Source organism: Oncorhynchus nerka, linkage group LG9a (assembly GCF_034236695.1).
Source record: "Oncorhynchus nerka isolate Pitt River linkage group LG9a, Oner_Uvic_2.0, whole genome shotgun sequence".
NCBI lineage: Eukaryota > Metazoa > Chordata > Actinopteri > Salmoniformes > Salmonidae > Oncorhynchus > Oncorhynchus nerka.
Window position 1 is genome coordinate 8,141,487 of NC_088404.1, and position 17,885 is coordinate 8,159,371.

General features: G+C 45.3%; 1 protein-coding gene across 1 annotated transcript; it reads right to left on the reverse strand.

Annotated features, from left to right (window-relative positions):
* Window positions 1-4,541: 4,541 nt before the first annotated feature.
* On the reverse strand, window positions 4,542-17,443 carry edc3 (enhancer of mRNA decapping 3 homolog (S. cerevisiae)). The gene is made up of 7 exons (XM_029667351.2): window positions 16,676-17,443; window positions 16,314-16,482; window positions 13,181-13,398; window positions 9,197-9,547; window positions 7,208-7,361; window positions 6,511-6,728; window positions 4,542-5,212 (listed from the first exon to the last, which is right to left on the reverse strand). The coding sequence occupies exons 2-7, from the start codon at window positions 16,475-16,477 to the stop codon at window positions 4,878-4,880; spliced, it is 1,440 nt and encodes a 479-aa protein (XP_029523211.2). The 5' UTR covers window positions 16,478-16,482; window positions 16,676-17,443; the 3' UTR covers window positions 4,542-4,877.
* Between the last annotated feature and the right edge of the window lie 442 nt (window positions 17,444-17,885).

Sequence of the window (17,885 nt, forward strand, 5' to 3'; positions counted from 1 at the left end):
TCAGCCTCCGCCAGGTGACCCCTGTAGGAGTCAGCCTCCGCCAGGTGACCCCTGTAGGAGTCAGCCTCCGCCAGGTGACCCCTGTAGGAGCCAGCCTCCGCCAGGTGACCCCTGTAGGAGTCAGCCTCCGTCAGGTGACCCCTGTAGGAGTCAGCCTCCGCCAGGTGACCCCTGTAGGATCACAAATTGAAATAAATTGAAATAGAAATGTGCTCTCCTTTCTTCAGGAAACTATAATGAGACCAAAATGAAACAGGTGGATTTAAATTTAAAATATCGTACCCACTATCTCGTACCCATATCGTATTCACTATCTTAAGACCCATATCGTATTCATTATGATCAACAATGTAAGAAATGATCGTAGAGCAGCACTCCTACACTGAGACACGTTATGAATCTGGGCCCTGAACTGAATCCCCTTTTCAAAAAACACTAAGGATTGCTTAAATCACCATAACAATAAAATGTTATTCCTAAAGTCCCAAACATATTGCCATGAGCTTTAGGAGTGGTGTCCCAGACACAGATTAGTTTAAAAAGCACAATGGAGATTATCCATGGAATAATTCATTAATTTCAGCCAAGGACTAGGCTTAATCTGTATCCAGGAAAACAGCCCCTATGGTTTGAATAGAAATTCAATTGATTTGCTACTCCTTTCTCAAAAGGCCGGTAGACCCACCGAGAGGAGGCCCGAGAGGAGGCCGGTAGACCCACCGAGAGGAGGCAGGTAGACCCACAGAGAGGAGGCAGGTAGACCCACAGAGAGGAGGCAGGTAGACCCACAGAGAGGAGGCAGGTAGACCCACCGAGAGGAGGCAGGTAGACCCACCGAGAGGAGGCAGGTAGACCCACCGAGAGGAGGCCAGTAGCACCACCGAGAGGAGGCCAGTAGACCCACAGAGAGGAGGCCAGTAGACCCACAGAGAGGAGGCCAGTAGACCCACCGAGAGGAGGCCAGTAGACCCACCGAGAGGAGGCCAGTAGACCCACCGAGAGGAGGCCAGTAGACCTACAGAGAGGAGGCCAGTAGACCTACAGAGAGGAGGCCAGTAGACCCACAGAGAGGAGGCCAGTAGACCCACCGAGGAGGCCAGTAGACCCACAGAGAGGAGTCCAGTAGACCCACAGAGAGGAGGCCAGTAGACCCACAGAGAGGCCAGTAGACCCACAAGAGGAGGCCAGTAGACCCACCGACAGAAGGCCAGTAGACCCACAGAGAGGAGGCCAGTAGACCCACAGAGAGGAGGCCAGTAGACCCACCGACAGAAGGCCAGTAGACCCACAGAGAGGAGGCCAGTAGACCTACAGAGAGGAGACCAGTAGACCCCCACAGAGAGGAGGCCAGTAGACCCACAGAGAGGAGGCCAGTAGACCTACAGAGAGGAGGCCAGTAGACCCACCGAGGAGGCCAGTAGACCCACCGAGAAGAGGCCAGTAGACCCACCGAGAGGAGGCCAGTAGACCCACAGAGAGGAGGCAGGTAGACCCACAGAGAGGAGGCAGGTAGACCCACAGAGAGGAGGCAGGTAGACCCACAGAGAGGCCAGTAGACCCACAGAGAGGAGGCCAGTAGACCCACCGAGAGGAGGCCAGTAGACCCACCGAGAGGAGGCCAGTAGACCCACCGAGAGGAGGCCAGTAGACCCACCGACAGAAGGCCAGTAGACCCACAGAGGGCCAGTAGACCCACAGAGGGCCAGTAGACCTACAGAGAGGAGGCCAGTAGACCCACAGAGAGGAGGCCAGTAGACCTACAGAGAGGAGGCCAGTAGACCCACCGAGGAGGCCAGTAGACCCACCGAGAGGAGGCCAGTAGACCCACCGAGAGGAGGCCAGTAGACCCACCGAGAGGAGGCCAGTAGACCCACCGACAGAAGGCCAGTAGACCCACAGAGAGGCCAGTAGACCCACAGAGAGGAGGCCAGTAGACCCACAGAGAGGAGGCCAGTAGAAGCACCGAGCAGAGGCCAGTAGACCCACAGATGAATTAGGGATGAAGTCTGGAACACGAGACTACTACAGATATAATCCCATTCATAATCCCATTTGGCCATTGGGGGGGGGGTTGGGGTGAATAATCTGTAATCTGACGTTATTGGTTAATTAAATGAACATACATTCAAAAAAAGTGTTGGAAAAGAGTGAGGGTTTGACCGGTCAACCAACAGATTGAGCTGTCCTCCCCCGTCAGCCACACACTATTCAACAAGGACCCAGAGAAACTATTAGGCCTACCCATTCTCTGGAGGAAAAAACAACAACATTTAAAAATGTGTTTGATCCTTGACAACAATATTCTCACAGCACCTTTTAAACGAGGCAGTTGATAGTCTAGCTGCTCTTCTAAAAAAACATGAGAGCTTGGGACCAAGGTTTCATCTGCATTTTGGTCAAATTTGAGTTATTGACATAGCCCTTGTTCTGTCACCTGTCCTCCACCTGTATAGTACTCTTAAGTACCCCAATTCATGTTGTTAAATTCAAAAGAATACAAGATTTAAAAAAAAATTGCTGACACCACTCAAACCCTCTGAACTTTCAAGCCAATTACCTCAATCATATTCACGCAGGTTGAACCTTATTGTCCCAAATGGTGGACTTGGAATAGATCTGTTAACCACTGGGCAGGCACACAGCATGACTTTAGGGCACTCCCATGAAAACCACTGACAAAAGTTAGTGAGGACAACCCCTTTTAACTTTGTGTAAACAAGATTCATTCACACGGTTTGAAATGTAATTGATACCAACGATAACTAGCATAATAAAGACATATATCCTCTTATTCTAATAAAGACATATATCCTCATATATCCTCTTATTCTAATAAAGACATATATCCTCATATATCCTCTTATTCTAATAAAGACATATATCCTCATATATCCTCTTATTCTAATAAAGACATATATCCTCATATATCCTCTTATTCTAATAAAGACATATATCCTCATATATCCTCTTATTCTAATAAAGACATATATCCTCATATATCCTCTTATTCTAATAAAGACATATATCCTCATATATCCTCTTATTCTAATAAAGACATATATCCTCATATATCCTCTTATTCTAATAAAGACATATCCTCTTTGCATAGCAGTCACCTCAAATGCAGGTAGTAGAATGATGCAAATTGTAGCATAGTTTTAAAGACTGATTGACATTTGGTTTAGGCGCGTGTAAAGACTGTCCAAAGAAAGCCCAGGAGGCAGAAGATAAACCACGTCAAGTGAGTCCATCTCACTATTTTACATACCAAAGAAAGCAGACATCTTGCAGGTAACATTTTTGCATGAGTGTTTTCACACAACTTTCACTAAAAGGAGAGGACGTAATAGGTGGAGTCTTTGTACTAGGCCTGAGCAAAACATCCCTTCAACCTGTCCTGTGCCGTCCTCGGCCAATAGGCTCAGGCCGTCCTCGGCCAATAGGCTCAGGCCGTCCTCGGCCCATAGGCTCAGGCCGTCCTCGGCCCATAGGCTCAGGCCGTCCTCGGCCAATAGGCTCAGGCCTGTTCTTCATCATACTGTAGTACCAAGACACCAACAGAGAGTGATCTGAGGCACCCTCTTACACTCATCGCATTATCAGAAAATAGCATGCCATGACATTACCATGACAACCATTACTTAGCAGAATAACATTATAGAACATTTTTTACTTCTGCAGGGGTACAGAACATAAACAAAACAATTAAAGTTAAAAAGACAATTGTTCCGAGATCACATCTAACAAAGTAAACCTGTTGCCCTGAGACGTGGCTGTAGATGGTATTTCCTGGGGAGGGGGGTCTCCAACACTGAGATGGCAGTTTCTCCAACACTGAGATGGCATTGCCTGGGGGGGTCTCCAGTTTCTCCAACACTGAGATGGTATTTCCTGGGGGGTCTCCAGTTTCTCCAACACTAAGATGGTATTTCCTGGGGGGGTCTCCAGTTTCTCCAACACTGAGATGGTATTTCCTGGGGAGGGTGGGTCTCCAGTTTCTCCAACACTGAGATGGTATTTCCTGGGGAGGGGGTCTCCATTTTCTCCAACACTGAGATGGCATTGCCTGGGGGGGGGGTCTCAGTTTCTCCAACACTGAGATGGTATTTCCTGGGGAGGGTGGGTCTCCAGTTTCTCCAACACTGAGATGGTATTTCCTGGGGGGGGGGGGGGGGGTCTCCAGTTTCTCCAACACTGAAGATGGTATTTCTTGGGTGGGGGTCTCCGATCCGGATGAAATGGGTTCCCCACATCGGCAGCAGGCTGCCAGACTGTTGGTTTTTCCCCTGTCTCGGCCTCATGGTTTCTGAACCCAACATTATCTGAGGATATAGTCTATATTATAAAAAGGAGGTGGTCAGAGGAGTTTCCAGCCATGTCTCCAGGTTGTCATCGTCATACTTCTCCTGTCATTCCTTGGTTCAATCCTGTAAAAGTGTTGTATGAATGTATATTGGACAAGTCTTCTCGAGGGTCACAAGTAATAAAAAGGATAAATGCTTTTTAACACTTAAGTTAAATGTCAAGAATTTAAGGCCTGCTTGTAGTCAATCCCCCAAACCCGGGGTTGTGTTTATTAGGGCATTCCAACAAGCATTTCTTAAGTTCAGATACTAACTTCCACCAGTTTCATTTCATTTCGGAGTTTTCTTTAGTTTCGCACATAGTGAACACTACCCTGAATGGTCAGTGAGAGAGTTCAAAGTTCAATCTGAAGGTCAAAGGTCATTGCAGTCCAGTTAAACATAGTTCGAATTACTTCTCAGAACAAAGGTAGGGGGCGCACAAGAGATGTAGGAGGCGCCCAAGAGACGTAGGGTGCGCCCAAGAGATGTAGGGGGCTCCCAAGAGTCCATGTGTAATTCGAAACCCTTCAGTTACGCAGAGTGCAACGGCACCACAAACTTACAACCGAACGGAGAATGATACTTGATCCCAACTTCCTGGAACACCTGTCGGGGAACCCCAATATCACACAGGTAAACCCTACCTACTCCCTCTGACAGCGGTAGCGGGAGACCCAGAGACAGTGTCCACTTGGCTTCTACGGCGTGGCCCTGTCCGCTGACTGGAGGATCCAGGCTGAGCACGGGAGCTCTGTTCTGATTGGCCCAGTCTACAGCAGTCTGGTACCACGGCTGGGCCATAAGGAAGGTGTTCTCGTGACAGTGCAGGCAGTTGATGATAAGGTCCACGGGGCTGTCCGGAAGCTCTGGGAGGTGACATAAAACATTGTCACTTTAGGTTAACATTCAGGGACGATTTTATTTTATTTTTCTTCCTCTATACAGATGAGTTGCTTTTCAGTCCAGGACTAGGTATAACCTGGGTCTGAATCGGGAAACCTGGACTGGAAAACCGTCCCATATTTTATTTTTATTTTACCTTTATTTAACCAGGCAAGTCAGTTAAGAACAAATTCTTATTTTCAATGACGGCCTGGGAACAGTGGGTTAACTGCCTGTTCAGGGGCAGAACAACAGATTTGTACCTTGTCAGCTCGGGGGTTTGAACTTGCAACCTTCCGGTTACTAGTCCAACGCTCGAACCACTAGGCTACCCTGCCACCCATAGAGGACTGCATGCACTTTTACAGAGAGGGCTTGCTCATACCCGATAATAAAAGATAAACAGGAGCAGATGGCAAACAAAACAACAACTGTATTCACAATGGCCTGACCCTACCGACTAACCCTTAAAACTCAATGACACAGACTAGACACATCCATCCCGCACCTGTAACAGTGGAGATGGGTTTGCCCTCTTGTCTTGTAGAGCTAGCTGGAGCTCTACCATTCCATAACAGCAGATCATTGGTTCGTCATTTACCCAATCGCTCATTGGTTCATCATTTACCCAATCGCTCATTGGTTCATCATTTACCCAATCGCTCATTGGTTCATCATTTACCCAATCGCTCATTGGTTCATCATTTACCCAATCGCTCATTGGTTCATCATTTACCCAATCGCTCATTGGTTCATCATTTACCCAATCGCTCATTGGTTCATCATTTACCCAATCGCTCATTGGTTCATCATTTACCCAATCGCTCATTGGTTCATCATTTATCCAATCGCTCATTGGTTCATCATTTATCCAATCGCTCATTGGTTCATCATTTATCCAATTGCGCATTGGTTCATCATTTATCCAATTGCTCATTGGTTCATCATTTATCCAATCGCTCATTGGTTCATCATTTATCCAATCGCTCATTGGTTCATCATTTATCCAATCGCTCATTGGTTCATCATTTATCCAATCGCTCATTGGTTCATCATTTATCCAATCGCTCATTGGTTCATCATTTATCCAATCGCGCATTGGTTCATCATTTATCCAATCGCTCATTGGTTCATCATTTATCCAATCGCTCATTGGTTCATCATTTTATTGGTTCATCATTTATCCAATCGCATTGGTTCATCATTTATCCAATCGCTCATTGGTTCATCATTTATCCAATCGCTCATTGGTTCATCATTTACCCAATCGCTGATACATCACCTTCAACACTGGAGACCTGTTTGCCCTCTGTCTTGGTGTAAAGCGTGATCTCGCTGGAGACGGCATCCAGCACCTTGACAAAGTTAGGCAGGAAGATTATGACCTCCACCTCGTGGTTGGACAGGTGACGAGCACAGCTGATACCCTGGGCCCCCTGGACGTGAGGCCCGCAGAGTAGGGCCACAGTGGGCCGCTGGTGCACATTCTTAGGGGTCAGTCTGTAATGAATGAAAGGTTAGGGTTAGGCTTGAAGTCTGGAGGGAAGAGAACAGAGAGCAGGATGTGATGCCCTGGACCCCCCCATGGAGACGAGGGTCACAGAGGGGGGCCACCATGGGCTGCTGGTGTACCGTCTTAGGGGTCAGTCTGGAGGGAGCGAGTGTATCATAAGAGGATTCAGTTTATTTTTTATTTTTATGTCTAGCAATAAATATTGGATACAAATCAATAAACCATTTAACTTAGTCCGATTGAATCTGTACAACATTAAATAAGTGGACAAAATAAGCAGTATAAATCTGTAAAAAGCACAGTGATCATCTTTCCATTCATTTTGAATTGTTGTAAATACTTGCATCTACAAAACAGATTATCTGGGACATGAGACTCCTTTAGAGTACTTCCTCGAGGTCTCAAAATGGCTGACAAATGTTTATGTCCCGAGTGTAATGGTGTCCAAGGTTGTGTGCTTTCTTACCTGTTGGGCCCGCCCAGCAGCGTCAAGGCCATCTGACTGGCACACACACCTGTCATCTCCAGCCTCCTCTCCAATGAGAGGCCATAACGTTCAGCTACGGACAACAGACGCTTGTGCAGCTCATAGGAAATACTGGGCACCACCAGGCCCGAGTCTACGGACAAACACAGAGAAGGGGAAGGACATTGGCTGCTAATCACAGACAGGTAACACTTCAGAAGTTTAAATACTGTTGACATTTCTTCATCTTCTCCTTGGTTAGAAAAGAGCGGTAGCAACCGACAGCACTAACGACAGTTCTAAGTCCGTTTTAAGTCAGTTCTTATTTTCAATAACGGCCTAGGAACAGTGGGTTAACTGGTCTAGGAACAGTGGGTTAACTGGTCTAGGGAACAGTGGGTTAACTGGTCTAGGGAACAGTGGGTGAACTGGTCTAGGGAACAGTGGGTTAACTGGTCTAGGGAACAGTGGGTTAACTGGTCTAGGGAACAGTGGGTTAACTGGTCTAGGGAACAGTGGGTTAACTGGTCTAGGGAACAGTGGGTTAACTGGTCTAGGGAACAGTGGGTTAACTGGTCTAGGGAACAGTGGGTTAACTGGTCTAGGGAACAGTGGGTTAACTGGTCTAGGGAACAGTGGGTTAACTGGTCTAGGGAACAGTGGGTTAACTGGTCTAGGGAACAGTGGGTTAACTGGTCTAGGGAACAGTGGGTTAACTGGTCTAGGAACAGTGGGTTAACTGGTCTAGGGAACAGTGGGTTAACTGGTCTAGGAACAGTGGGTTAACTGGTCTAGGAACAGTGGGTTAACTGGTCTAGGGAACAGTGGGTTAACTGGTCTAGGGAACAGTGGGTTAACTGGTCTAGGGAACAGTGGGTTAACTGGTCTAGGGAACAGTGGGTTAACTGGTCTAGGGAACAGTGGGTTAACTGGTCTAGGGAACAGTGGGTTAACTGGTCTAGGGAACAGTGGGTTAACTGGTCTAGGAACAGTGGGTTAACGGCCTAGGAACAGTGGGTTAACTGGCCTAGGAACAGTGGGTTAAACTGCCTTGTTCAGGGGGCAGAACGACAGATTTATTTTTAACCTTGTCAGCTCGGGGATTCGATCTCTCAACCCTTTCGGGTTACTAGTCCAACGCTCTAACCATCTATATGAATGCAGGTGCCACTGTAACGAAGTTATTGGACAAGGTTTATCACAGCGCATTGTGCTTTATTACAGGCGATAGGTTCAGTACACATTATTGTGATTTGGATCAGAAAAGTAGGTTGGCCCTCCTTGAAGTCTCCTAGATCTTTTAGTCTATAAAAGAGCCTCTTGTACTCCCTCCGTACTTTACCTCATTGTTAACCTTCAGATGTATAAGAAGTTAACAGAACCCGGATTCAGGGATTTCTAACCCGGGTTCGATCCCGGGCTGTATCACAACCGGCCGTGATTGGTCGTACTATAGGGCGACGCACAATTGGCACCACGTCGTCCGGGTTTGATGAGGGTTTGGGGGAGGCTTTATGTATGCTGTCATTGTAAATAAGAATTTGTTCTTTAACTGACTTGCCTAGTTTTAAAAAATATTTTAAAAATCAGTCATTGTAAACAATGTTGCGCTTCTCATGTGGAATGATCTCTGAAAGTCTAACGTTGGTGGCTCTATAGCAGATGTTACAGAGCCTTCTTACTGGAGAAAGAGTTTGTTTCATACGATTGTGTTGTGTAATTTATGTGTATATACACACTGAGTGGACAAAACATTAAGAACACCTGCATGACATAGACTGACCAGGTGAAAAGCTATGATCCCTTATTGATGTCACCTGTTAAATCCACTTCAAAATCAGTGGAGACGAAGGGGAGGAGATTTATTTTAAGTATGAAGACATGGACTTGTGTGTCATTCAGAGTGTGAGTGGGAAAGATAAAATACTGAAGTGGCTTTGAACGGGGTATGGTAGTAGGTGCCAGGTGCAGGAAAGAGAAGATGCATACCAGTGCAATACTCTTTGGCCCCAGGCTGAGGGACAACTATCTGCCTGTAAACCACAGGTTTGGTCTCTAGAATGTTCTTGTCGTGGCGGTATTGCGACGGCTGCTGCTCTTGCGGCGTACCGCGCGACCGGGCCCCGTTACCGCGGCGATCCGACCCGGCGATCTGTGAGAACACGGCAGCTTTGTCGAACAGCGCCAGGTTCCCCTCGAAGTCAAAGTCTGTGTCAAGCCCGTCGTCCATATTGTCCCCGAAACACTCATCGTCCCTGTGTTGCCTCTGACCACCTCCTCCGTTCTTCACAACGCTCTTCTTCGGGGTGACCTGGTTGGCGCCCCGACTACTGGACGACCCTATGATACCAAAACAAAAAGATATTAGAAAACTGATACAATATGCAATGAGGAAATGAATTGAGGATTTTCATTCAAACTAACATCCTCATAGGTATCACCCATTTTAAATGTTGTAATGTTGTAAGACGTATCATAAAAGGTTAGATTTCAAAACTGGCCGATGTCATAAGGTGGGAGTTTGTCTTTCCTCGAATGAGCCATTGATCATATTTTTGCAATATTCCTACCTCGAGGAAATGTGTAATTTAACAGAGGGTCCACGACATTTCTCCTATTGGTCTGCCTCTTCAGTCCCAAGGTGCATTGCATGGTGCCGTTGTATGGCCGTCGCGAATTAACATGGTGAGATTGTAGATTCCTAAATAGATAGCTGTAAAATCACCTAAATTAACTGCACCAACTAGCTACTTCACATGCTGATATTGACCTTGATATTATTGTGTGAAGCTACGTTTGCTTGCTAGCTAGCTACCTAGCCAGCCCATAGAGAGCATTGCATTGTGGGTTTGTAGTCATCTTGAGCTGCAACAGATTTCCACAATGATTTTAGATGTTCCTACCAACCTTCTTGACCAGCCGTGACCACAGTGCTGGATCTACTTCCCGAGAGTCAGATTAACTTGTAGACACCATTTTTATGTCTCTGCATCCAGTATGAAGGAAGTTAGAAGTAGTTTCGCAAGCTAATGCTAACTAGCGTTAGCTAATGCTAGTGAGCAACTTGAAAATACACGGAGAGACGCAAGAATGGTATCTAGTACAGGTCAGTAGTACAGGTCAGTAGTGGTAGTACAGGTCAGTAGTGGTATTACAGGTCAGTAGTACAGGTCAGTAGTACAGGTCAGTAGTGGTAGTACAGGTCAGTAGTACAGGTCAGTAGTACAGGTCAGTAGTGGTAGTACAGGTCAGTAGTGGTATTACAGGTCAGTAGTACAGGTCAGTAGTACAGGTCAGTAGTGGTACTACAGGTCAGTAGTACAGGTCAGTAGTGGTACTACAGGTCAGTAGTACAGGTCAGTAGTGGTATTACAGGTCAGTATTACAGGTCAGTATTACAGGTCAGTAGTACAGGTCAGTAGTACAGGTCAGTAGTACAGGTCAGTAGTGGTATTACAGGTCAGTATTACAGGTCAGTAGTACAGGTCAGTAGTACAGGTCAGTAGTACAGGTCAGTATTACAGGTCAGTAGTGGTAGTACAGGTCAGTAGTACAGGTCAGTAGTACAGGTCAGTAGTACAGGTCAGTAGTACAGGTTAGTAGTGGTAGTACAGGTCAGTAGTACAGGTCAGTAGAGGTAGTACAGGTCAGTAGTACAGGTCAGTATTACAGGTCAGTAGTGGTATTACAGGTCAGTATTACACGTCAGTATTACAGGTCAGTAGTGGTATTACAGGTCAGTATTACAGGTCAGTATTACAGGTCAGTAGTACAGGTCAGTAGTACAGGTCAGTAGTACAGGTCAGTAGTAGTAGTACAGGTCAGTAGTGGTATTACAGGTCAGTAGTACAGGTCAGTAGTACAGGTTAGTAGTGGTAGTACAGGTCAGTAGTACAGGTCAGTAGTGGTATTACAGGTCAGTAGTACAGGTCAGTAGTGGTATTACAGGTCAGTAGTACAGGTCAGTAGTACAGGTCAGTAGTACAGGTTAGTAGTGGTATTACAGGTCAGTAGTACAGGTCAGTAGTACAGGTCAGTAGTGGTATTACAGGTCAGTAGTGGTAGTACAGGTCAGTAGTGGTAGTACAGGTCAGTAGTACAGGTCAGTAGTACAGGTCAGTAGTACAGGTCAGTAGTGGTATTACAGGTCAGTAGAACAGGTCAGTAGTGGTATTACAGGTCAGTATTGGTATTACAGGTCAGTAGTACAGGTCAGTAGAACAGGTCAGTATTACAGGTCAGTAGTACAGGTCAGTAGTACAGGTCAGTATTACAGGTCAGTAGTGGTATTACAGGTCAGTAGTACAGGTCAGTAGAACAGGTCAGTATTACAGGTCAGTAGTACAGGTCAGTAGTACAGGTCAGTAGAACAGGTCAGTAGTGGTATTACAGGTCAGTAGTACAGGTCAGTAGTACAGGTCAGTAGTACAGGTCAGTAGTACAGGTCAGTAGTACAGGTTAGTAGTGGTAGTACAGGTCAGTAGTACAGGTCAGTAGAACAGGTCAGTAGTGGTATTACAGGTCAGTAGTGGTAGTACAGGTCAGTAGTACAGGTCAGTAGTACAGGTCAGTAGTGGTATTACAGGTCAGTATTACAGGTCAGTAGTACAGGTCAGTAGTACAGGTCAGTAGTACAGGTCAGTAGTACAGGTCAGTATTACAGGTCAGTAGTGGTAGTACAGGTCAGTAGTACAGGTCAGTAGTACAGGTCAGTAGTACAGGTCAGTAGTACAGGTTAGTAGTGGTAGTACAGGTCAGTAGTACAGGTCAGTAGAGGTAGTACAGGTCAGTATTACAGGTCAGTAGTGGTATTACAGGTCAGTAGTACAGGTCAGTAGTACAGGTCAGTAGTACAGGTCAGTAGTACAGGTCAGTATTACAGGTCAGTAGTACAGGTCAGTAGTACAGGTCAGTAGTACAGGTCAGTAGTAGTAGTACAGGTCAGTAGTGGTATTACAGGTCAGTAGTACAGGTCAGTAGTACAGGTTAGTAGTGGTAGTACAGGTCAGTAGTACAGGTCAGTAGTACAGGTTAGTAGTGGTAGTACAGGTCAGTAGTACAGGTCAGTAGTGGTATTACAGGTCAGTAGTACAGGTCAGTAGTGCAGGTCAGTAGTGGTAGTACAGGTCAGTAGTACAGGTCAGTAGTGGTAGTACAGGTCAGTAGTACAGGTCAGTAGTACAGGTCAGTAGTGCAGGTCAGTAGTGGTAGTACAGGTCAGTAGTACAGGTCAGTAGTGCAGGTCAGTAGTGGTAGTACAGGTCAGTAGTACAGGTCAGTAGTGGTGGTTCTGGTTTCTATTGGTGCCTAATGAACATGCAGTGTTCTGGTTTCTATTGGTACCTAATGACCCTGCAGTGTTCTGGTTTCTATTGGTACCTAATGAACATGCAGTGTTCTGGTTTCTATTGGTACCTAATGAACCTGACCCTGTAGTGTTCTGGTTTCTATTGGTGCCTAATGACCCTGCAGTGTTCTGGTTTCTATTGGTACCTAATGAACATGCAGTGTTCTGGTTTCTATTGGTGCCTAATGACCCTGCAGTGTTCTGGTTTCTATTGGTACCTAATGAACCTGACCCTGTAGTGTTCTGGTTTCTATTGGTGCCTAATGAACATGCAGTGTTCTGGTTTCTATTGGTACCTAATGAACCTGACCCTGTAGTGTTCTGGTTTCTATTGGTACCTAATGAACCTGACCCTGTAGTGTTCTGGTTTCTATTGGTACCTAATGAACCTGACCCTGTAGTGTTCTGGTTTCTATTGGTACCTAATGAACCTGACCCTGCAGTGTTCTGGTTTCTATTGGTACCTAATGAACCTGACCCTGTAGTGTTCTGGTTTCTATTGGTGCCTAATGAACCTGACCCTGCAGTGTTCTGGTTTCTATTGGTGCCTAATGACCCTGACCCTGCAGTGTTCTGGTTTCTATTGGTACCTAATGACCCTGACCCTGCAGTGTTCTGGTACTTACAGGAGTTGTGTCTCCGTGGGAAACCCTTGGCCTGGCCCGGCACCTCCAGGTGTTTATCGCCGTAGCTTTTCGAGCACTGCTGCTGCGGAGAAGCCAGCCTGTCCTGGGTCTTATGGTGTCCTCGGTGTGGGACTGAGACCGGATCGCTGCTCTTCGGAACCACACCACCTCTACCACTCACTATATCCAGGACCTTCAGCTCCTTGATGTCCACGGCACTGTGGGAGAAAAGACAGTCATAGACAGTCACATAATGGCTGACGTCCACGACACTGTGGTCGACAACAGGGAATTCTGGACTGTGAAAATAGAATTGATCTCAACCCTTGTAGACAATCATATAGCCTTATAGGCAAATGGTTTGACAACTTTGAAGGTATTTTCTCCTGAATTAATTAATGCGGTGTACATCTGTATCATTTGACAAGAGTCAAGTGTGACACAGCCTGTCATTAGTCCTTGAAACATTTAATTGAAATACTGTAGAATTCCATTATTTCCTGTGGTGGACTGCTCCTACTGGGGAATGCCAATATGGCCGACCGGTGGCTTCAAAGCCTCTCAATGGCCAATACATAACATCAGCAATCTAGGATTTATATACATCATTGATAATACAACACGACATGTAGAAACGGTTAATTACTGTTCCCAAAACAATGTCCAGTAGAGGCTAGAACACCTCAGTGCAAGAACATACCGGTAGCTTCCAGCTTTGTACTTTCCTTGCTAGCTTACAGCTGAAGCTAACATCAATTCACTACCCTAGTACATTGTTTGTGAAAATATGCTAACCATAATAAGTGAAAATATTGCTGATTACAAAACTTTATTAATTCACTGGTTTCCGAGCCGGTCACGGGTGCACCTCAGCCACGCTCAAGGTACTAAACGATATCATAACCGCCATCGATAAAAGACAGTACTGTGCAGCCGTCTTCATAGACCTTGCCAAGGCTTTTGACTCGGTCAATCACCATATTCTTATCGGCAGACTCAGTAGCCTCGGTTTTTCGGATGACTGCCTTGCCTGGTTCACCAATTACTTTGCAGACAGAGTTCAGTGTGTCAAATCGGAGGGCATGCTGTCCGGTCCTCTGGCAGTCTCTATGGGGGTGCCACAGGGTTCAATCCTCGGGCCGACTCTTTTTTCTGTATATATCAATGATGTTGCTCTTGCTGCGGGCGATTCCCTGATCCACCTCTACGCAGACGACACCATTCTATATACTTCCGGCCCGTCCTTGGACACTGTGCTATCTAACCTCCAAACGAGCTTCAATGCCATACAACACTCCTTCCGTGGCCTCCAACTGCTCTTAAACGCTAGTAAAACCAAATGCATGCTTTTCAACCGTTAGCCGCCTGCACCCGCACACCTGACCAGCATCACCACCCTGGATGGTTCCAACCTTGAATATGTGGACATCTATAAGTACCTAGGTGTCTGGCTAGACTGTAAACTCTCCTTCCAGACTCATATCAAACATCTCCAATCGAAAATCAAATCAAGAGTCGGCTTTCTATTCCGCAACAAAGCCTCCTTCACTCACGCCGCCAAACTTACCCTAGTAAAAGGTCATCTACAAGTCCATGCTAGGTAACGCTCCGCCTTATCTCAGTTCACTGGTCACGATGGCAACACCCATCCGTAGCACGCGCTCCAGCAGGTGTATCTCACTGATCATCCCTAAAACCAACACCTCATTTGGCCGCCTTTCGTTCCAGTTCTCTGCTGCCTGTGACTGGAACGAATTGCAAAAATCGCTGAAGTTGGAGACTTTTATCTCCCTCACCAACTTCAAACATCAGCTATCTGAGCAGCTAACCAATCGCTGCAGCTGTACATAGTCTATCGGTAAATAGCCCACCCATTTTTACCTACCTCAACCCCATACTGTTTTTATTTATTTACTTTTCTGCTCTTTTGCACACCAATATCTCTACCTGTACATGACCATCTGATCATTTATCACTCCAGTGTTAATCTGCAAAATTGTAATTATTCTTTTCTTTTGCGCACAATGTATATAGACTCCCCTTTTTTTTTCCTACTGTGTTATTGACTTGTTAATTGTTTACTCCATGTGTAACTCTGTGTTGTCTGTTCACACTGCTATGCTTTATCTTGGCCAGGTCGCAGTTGCAAATGAGAACTTGTTCTCAACTAGCCTACCTGGTTAAATAAAGGTGAAATAAATCAAATTTAAAAAAAATTAACTTAGTCTCCCCCCCGCCTAACGTCTCTTTCAGTCAAGATCGTCTTTGCTTGAGCCTCGAACTGACTGTGTGAATGACGTCATGGGTCTTATTAAAAGTGCGGCAGGGTAGCCTAGTGGTTAGAGTGGAGGGTTGGCAGGTAGCCTAGTGGTTAGAGCGTTGGACTAGTAACCAGAAAGTTGCAAGTTCAAATCCCCGAGCTGACAAGGTACAAATCTGTCGTTCTGCCCCTGAACAGGCAGTTAACCCACTGTTCCTAGGCAGTCATTGAAAATAAGAATTTGTTCTTAACTGACTTGCCGAGTTAAAGGTAAAATTAAATAAACACCTTTATGAAATAAGATATTGCTTCTATTGCAAATGTTGTTGAGCAGCACCATAAAATTGAAAGTAAACAGGTTGTTTTTCACCCATAGTCTCGTGAAATCAGTTAAAACAAGCTCATTAACTCATTGCATGGACACACTTATTGAATATGCATTCACCTGTATTGTGAATAGGCCTAAACTACATCTGGATTTACCCAGTTTATCAAGAGAGATTTACCATTCAAATACATTTTTTTGCCGTTATGTAGTTAGATTGGCAAAAAAAAAAAATCTGATTGTATGATTGATTAATTGATTCATTCTAAAATCAAAATGTGTCAAATGTAATGATATTGAACTCAAAAGATCTATCTGGATCAAGTGCCATTCTTTGACTTTGGTCTATACACATTTTTGTTTTTTACCTTGGTATCGTTCTGGTATCAAGTATCGTGATGAATCCCGTATCATGATACTAAAACTGGTATCGGAAGTCAAAATGCTGGTATAATGACAACAACAACCTACAATTGAGTTACTATGACGTTTTCAGGAAACTCTATGAAGAGAAGATAATTTCCACAAAAAAGAATAAACAGTAGTACCTAAAAGTGACCTCGGGCACGGGGCACTTGACTCCATTGTGGAAGGGCTGTTTGAGGGAGATGGTCTGGCTGGACTGGTCCACAGACGACACCTCGCCTTGGTACACCCCCAGAGTTTCTCCGCAGTTTATCGACACCAGACTACCTAACCAGTCGGCAGCCATGCTGTCTGGTGACGAGTCCAAACATGGTGAACATGAACACATTTTATGAGAACATTTGAGTTTAAAGTTGAAATATTATCTAGCTAACATCTAGCTGACGTTGACAGCTTGCTAACAACATGGCCTTTGACGAGATCTAATTTTCTCGTTCAGAATGGCAATACATGTCTTATCGTTTCATGGAGAAATGTAGCCTACCTTTTGTGATATTCCGTAGAACGACGGTTTTAATGTAATATTTGAACAGTTGCCCAAATGGGCTATTATAATGAAAATGATCAAAGCAAGCGTCCTTAGCTTTGTTTCAGAAGCATGAGCTAGAGTCGCACAACTTCCGGCGCGTAGCCAAACACATTTCAAAATAAAAGTCATCAGGGTTGCAGGGCGCATCTATTTGACCAAACATGAAATACACAATCCAAAATGACATTTATGTTTTTGTTATCACATTTAATTTCATGGAGTTAATATATATATTTATATATATATATTATTTATTTATTAAGAGTCTAAGCCGTGGCCTCCCGAGTGCCACAATGATCTAACACTTCGAACCCACCGACAGCATCATTGCGCAAAAAATGTAGCATCACCGGGATATGTATGCAAAATATCAAGTCACCCTCTGCTACCATTTCTGTCAAGCCGTCTACTCATACAGGTAGACACATACTTTCGATAAATCCAATTTATGCACCCCACCGAACGCACTGCAACTGCCTCGGCAACGCGACACTGCAAGGCAAACGCAGCGATTCATTGGGAATTAATCCGTGTACCAAAATACAATGATGCTGTCGGTGTGTTCGAAGCATAAGGCACTGCATCACTGTGTTAGCTGTGCCACTTGAGGTCCTGGTTCGAGTCCAGGCTCTGTGGCAGAGACCCATAGGGCGGAGTAGAATTGGCCCAGCGTCAGGGTTTGACCAGCAGGGATGTTCTTGTCCCATCGCGCACTAGCGGGCGCATGCACGCTGACATGGTCGCCAGGTGTACAGATTGGTTCGGCTGGCTTCCGGGTTAAGCATGGCTCTCGACCTTTGCCTCTCCCCCATATGGGAGTTGCAGCGATGGAACAAGACTGGAAAGGGAGAAAAATTTTTAAAAAAAACCAAGAGTCTAAACCGTAGGGGGGGGGTTCTAAACTGACATGTGGAATTGTTATAAGATGGTAATACCATAGGCTATTTAGATATTTCATTTTGAATTTTAGGACCCCTTTAGTTTAGGTATAAAACTAATTATACAGTACCAGTCAAAAGACACACCTACCAATTCCAGGGTTTGTCTTTATTTTCTACATTCTCGAATAATAGTGAAGACATCAAAACTATGAAATAACACATGTGAAATCATGTAAACTCAGCAAAAAAAGAAATCGTCCTCTCACTGTCAGCTGCGTTTATTT

What these genes read in the sequence shown, in the direction of transcription:
- edc3 (XM_029667351.2), bottom strand. Translation starts at nt 16,477, where the DNA reads ATGGCTGCCGACTGGTTAGGTAGTCTGGTGTCGATAAACTGCGGAGAA. An exon ending in CCCACGGAGACACAACTCCT is followed by an intron (nt 9,548 to 13,180) that starts GTAAGTACCAGA and finishes TTGGTATCATAG; the next exon opens with GGTCGTCCAGTAGTCGGGGC. An exon ending in CTGCTGGGCGGGCCCAACAG is followed by an intron (nt 6,729 to 7,207) that starts GTAAGAAAGCAC and finishes CATTCATTACAG; the next exon opens with ACTGACCCCTAAGAATGTGC.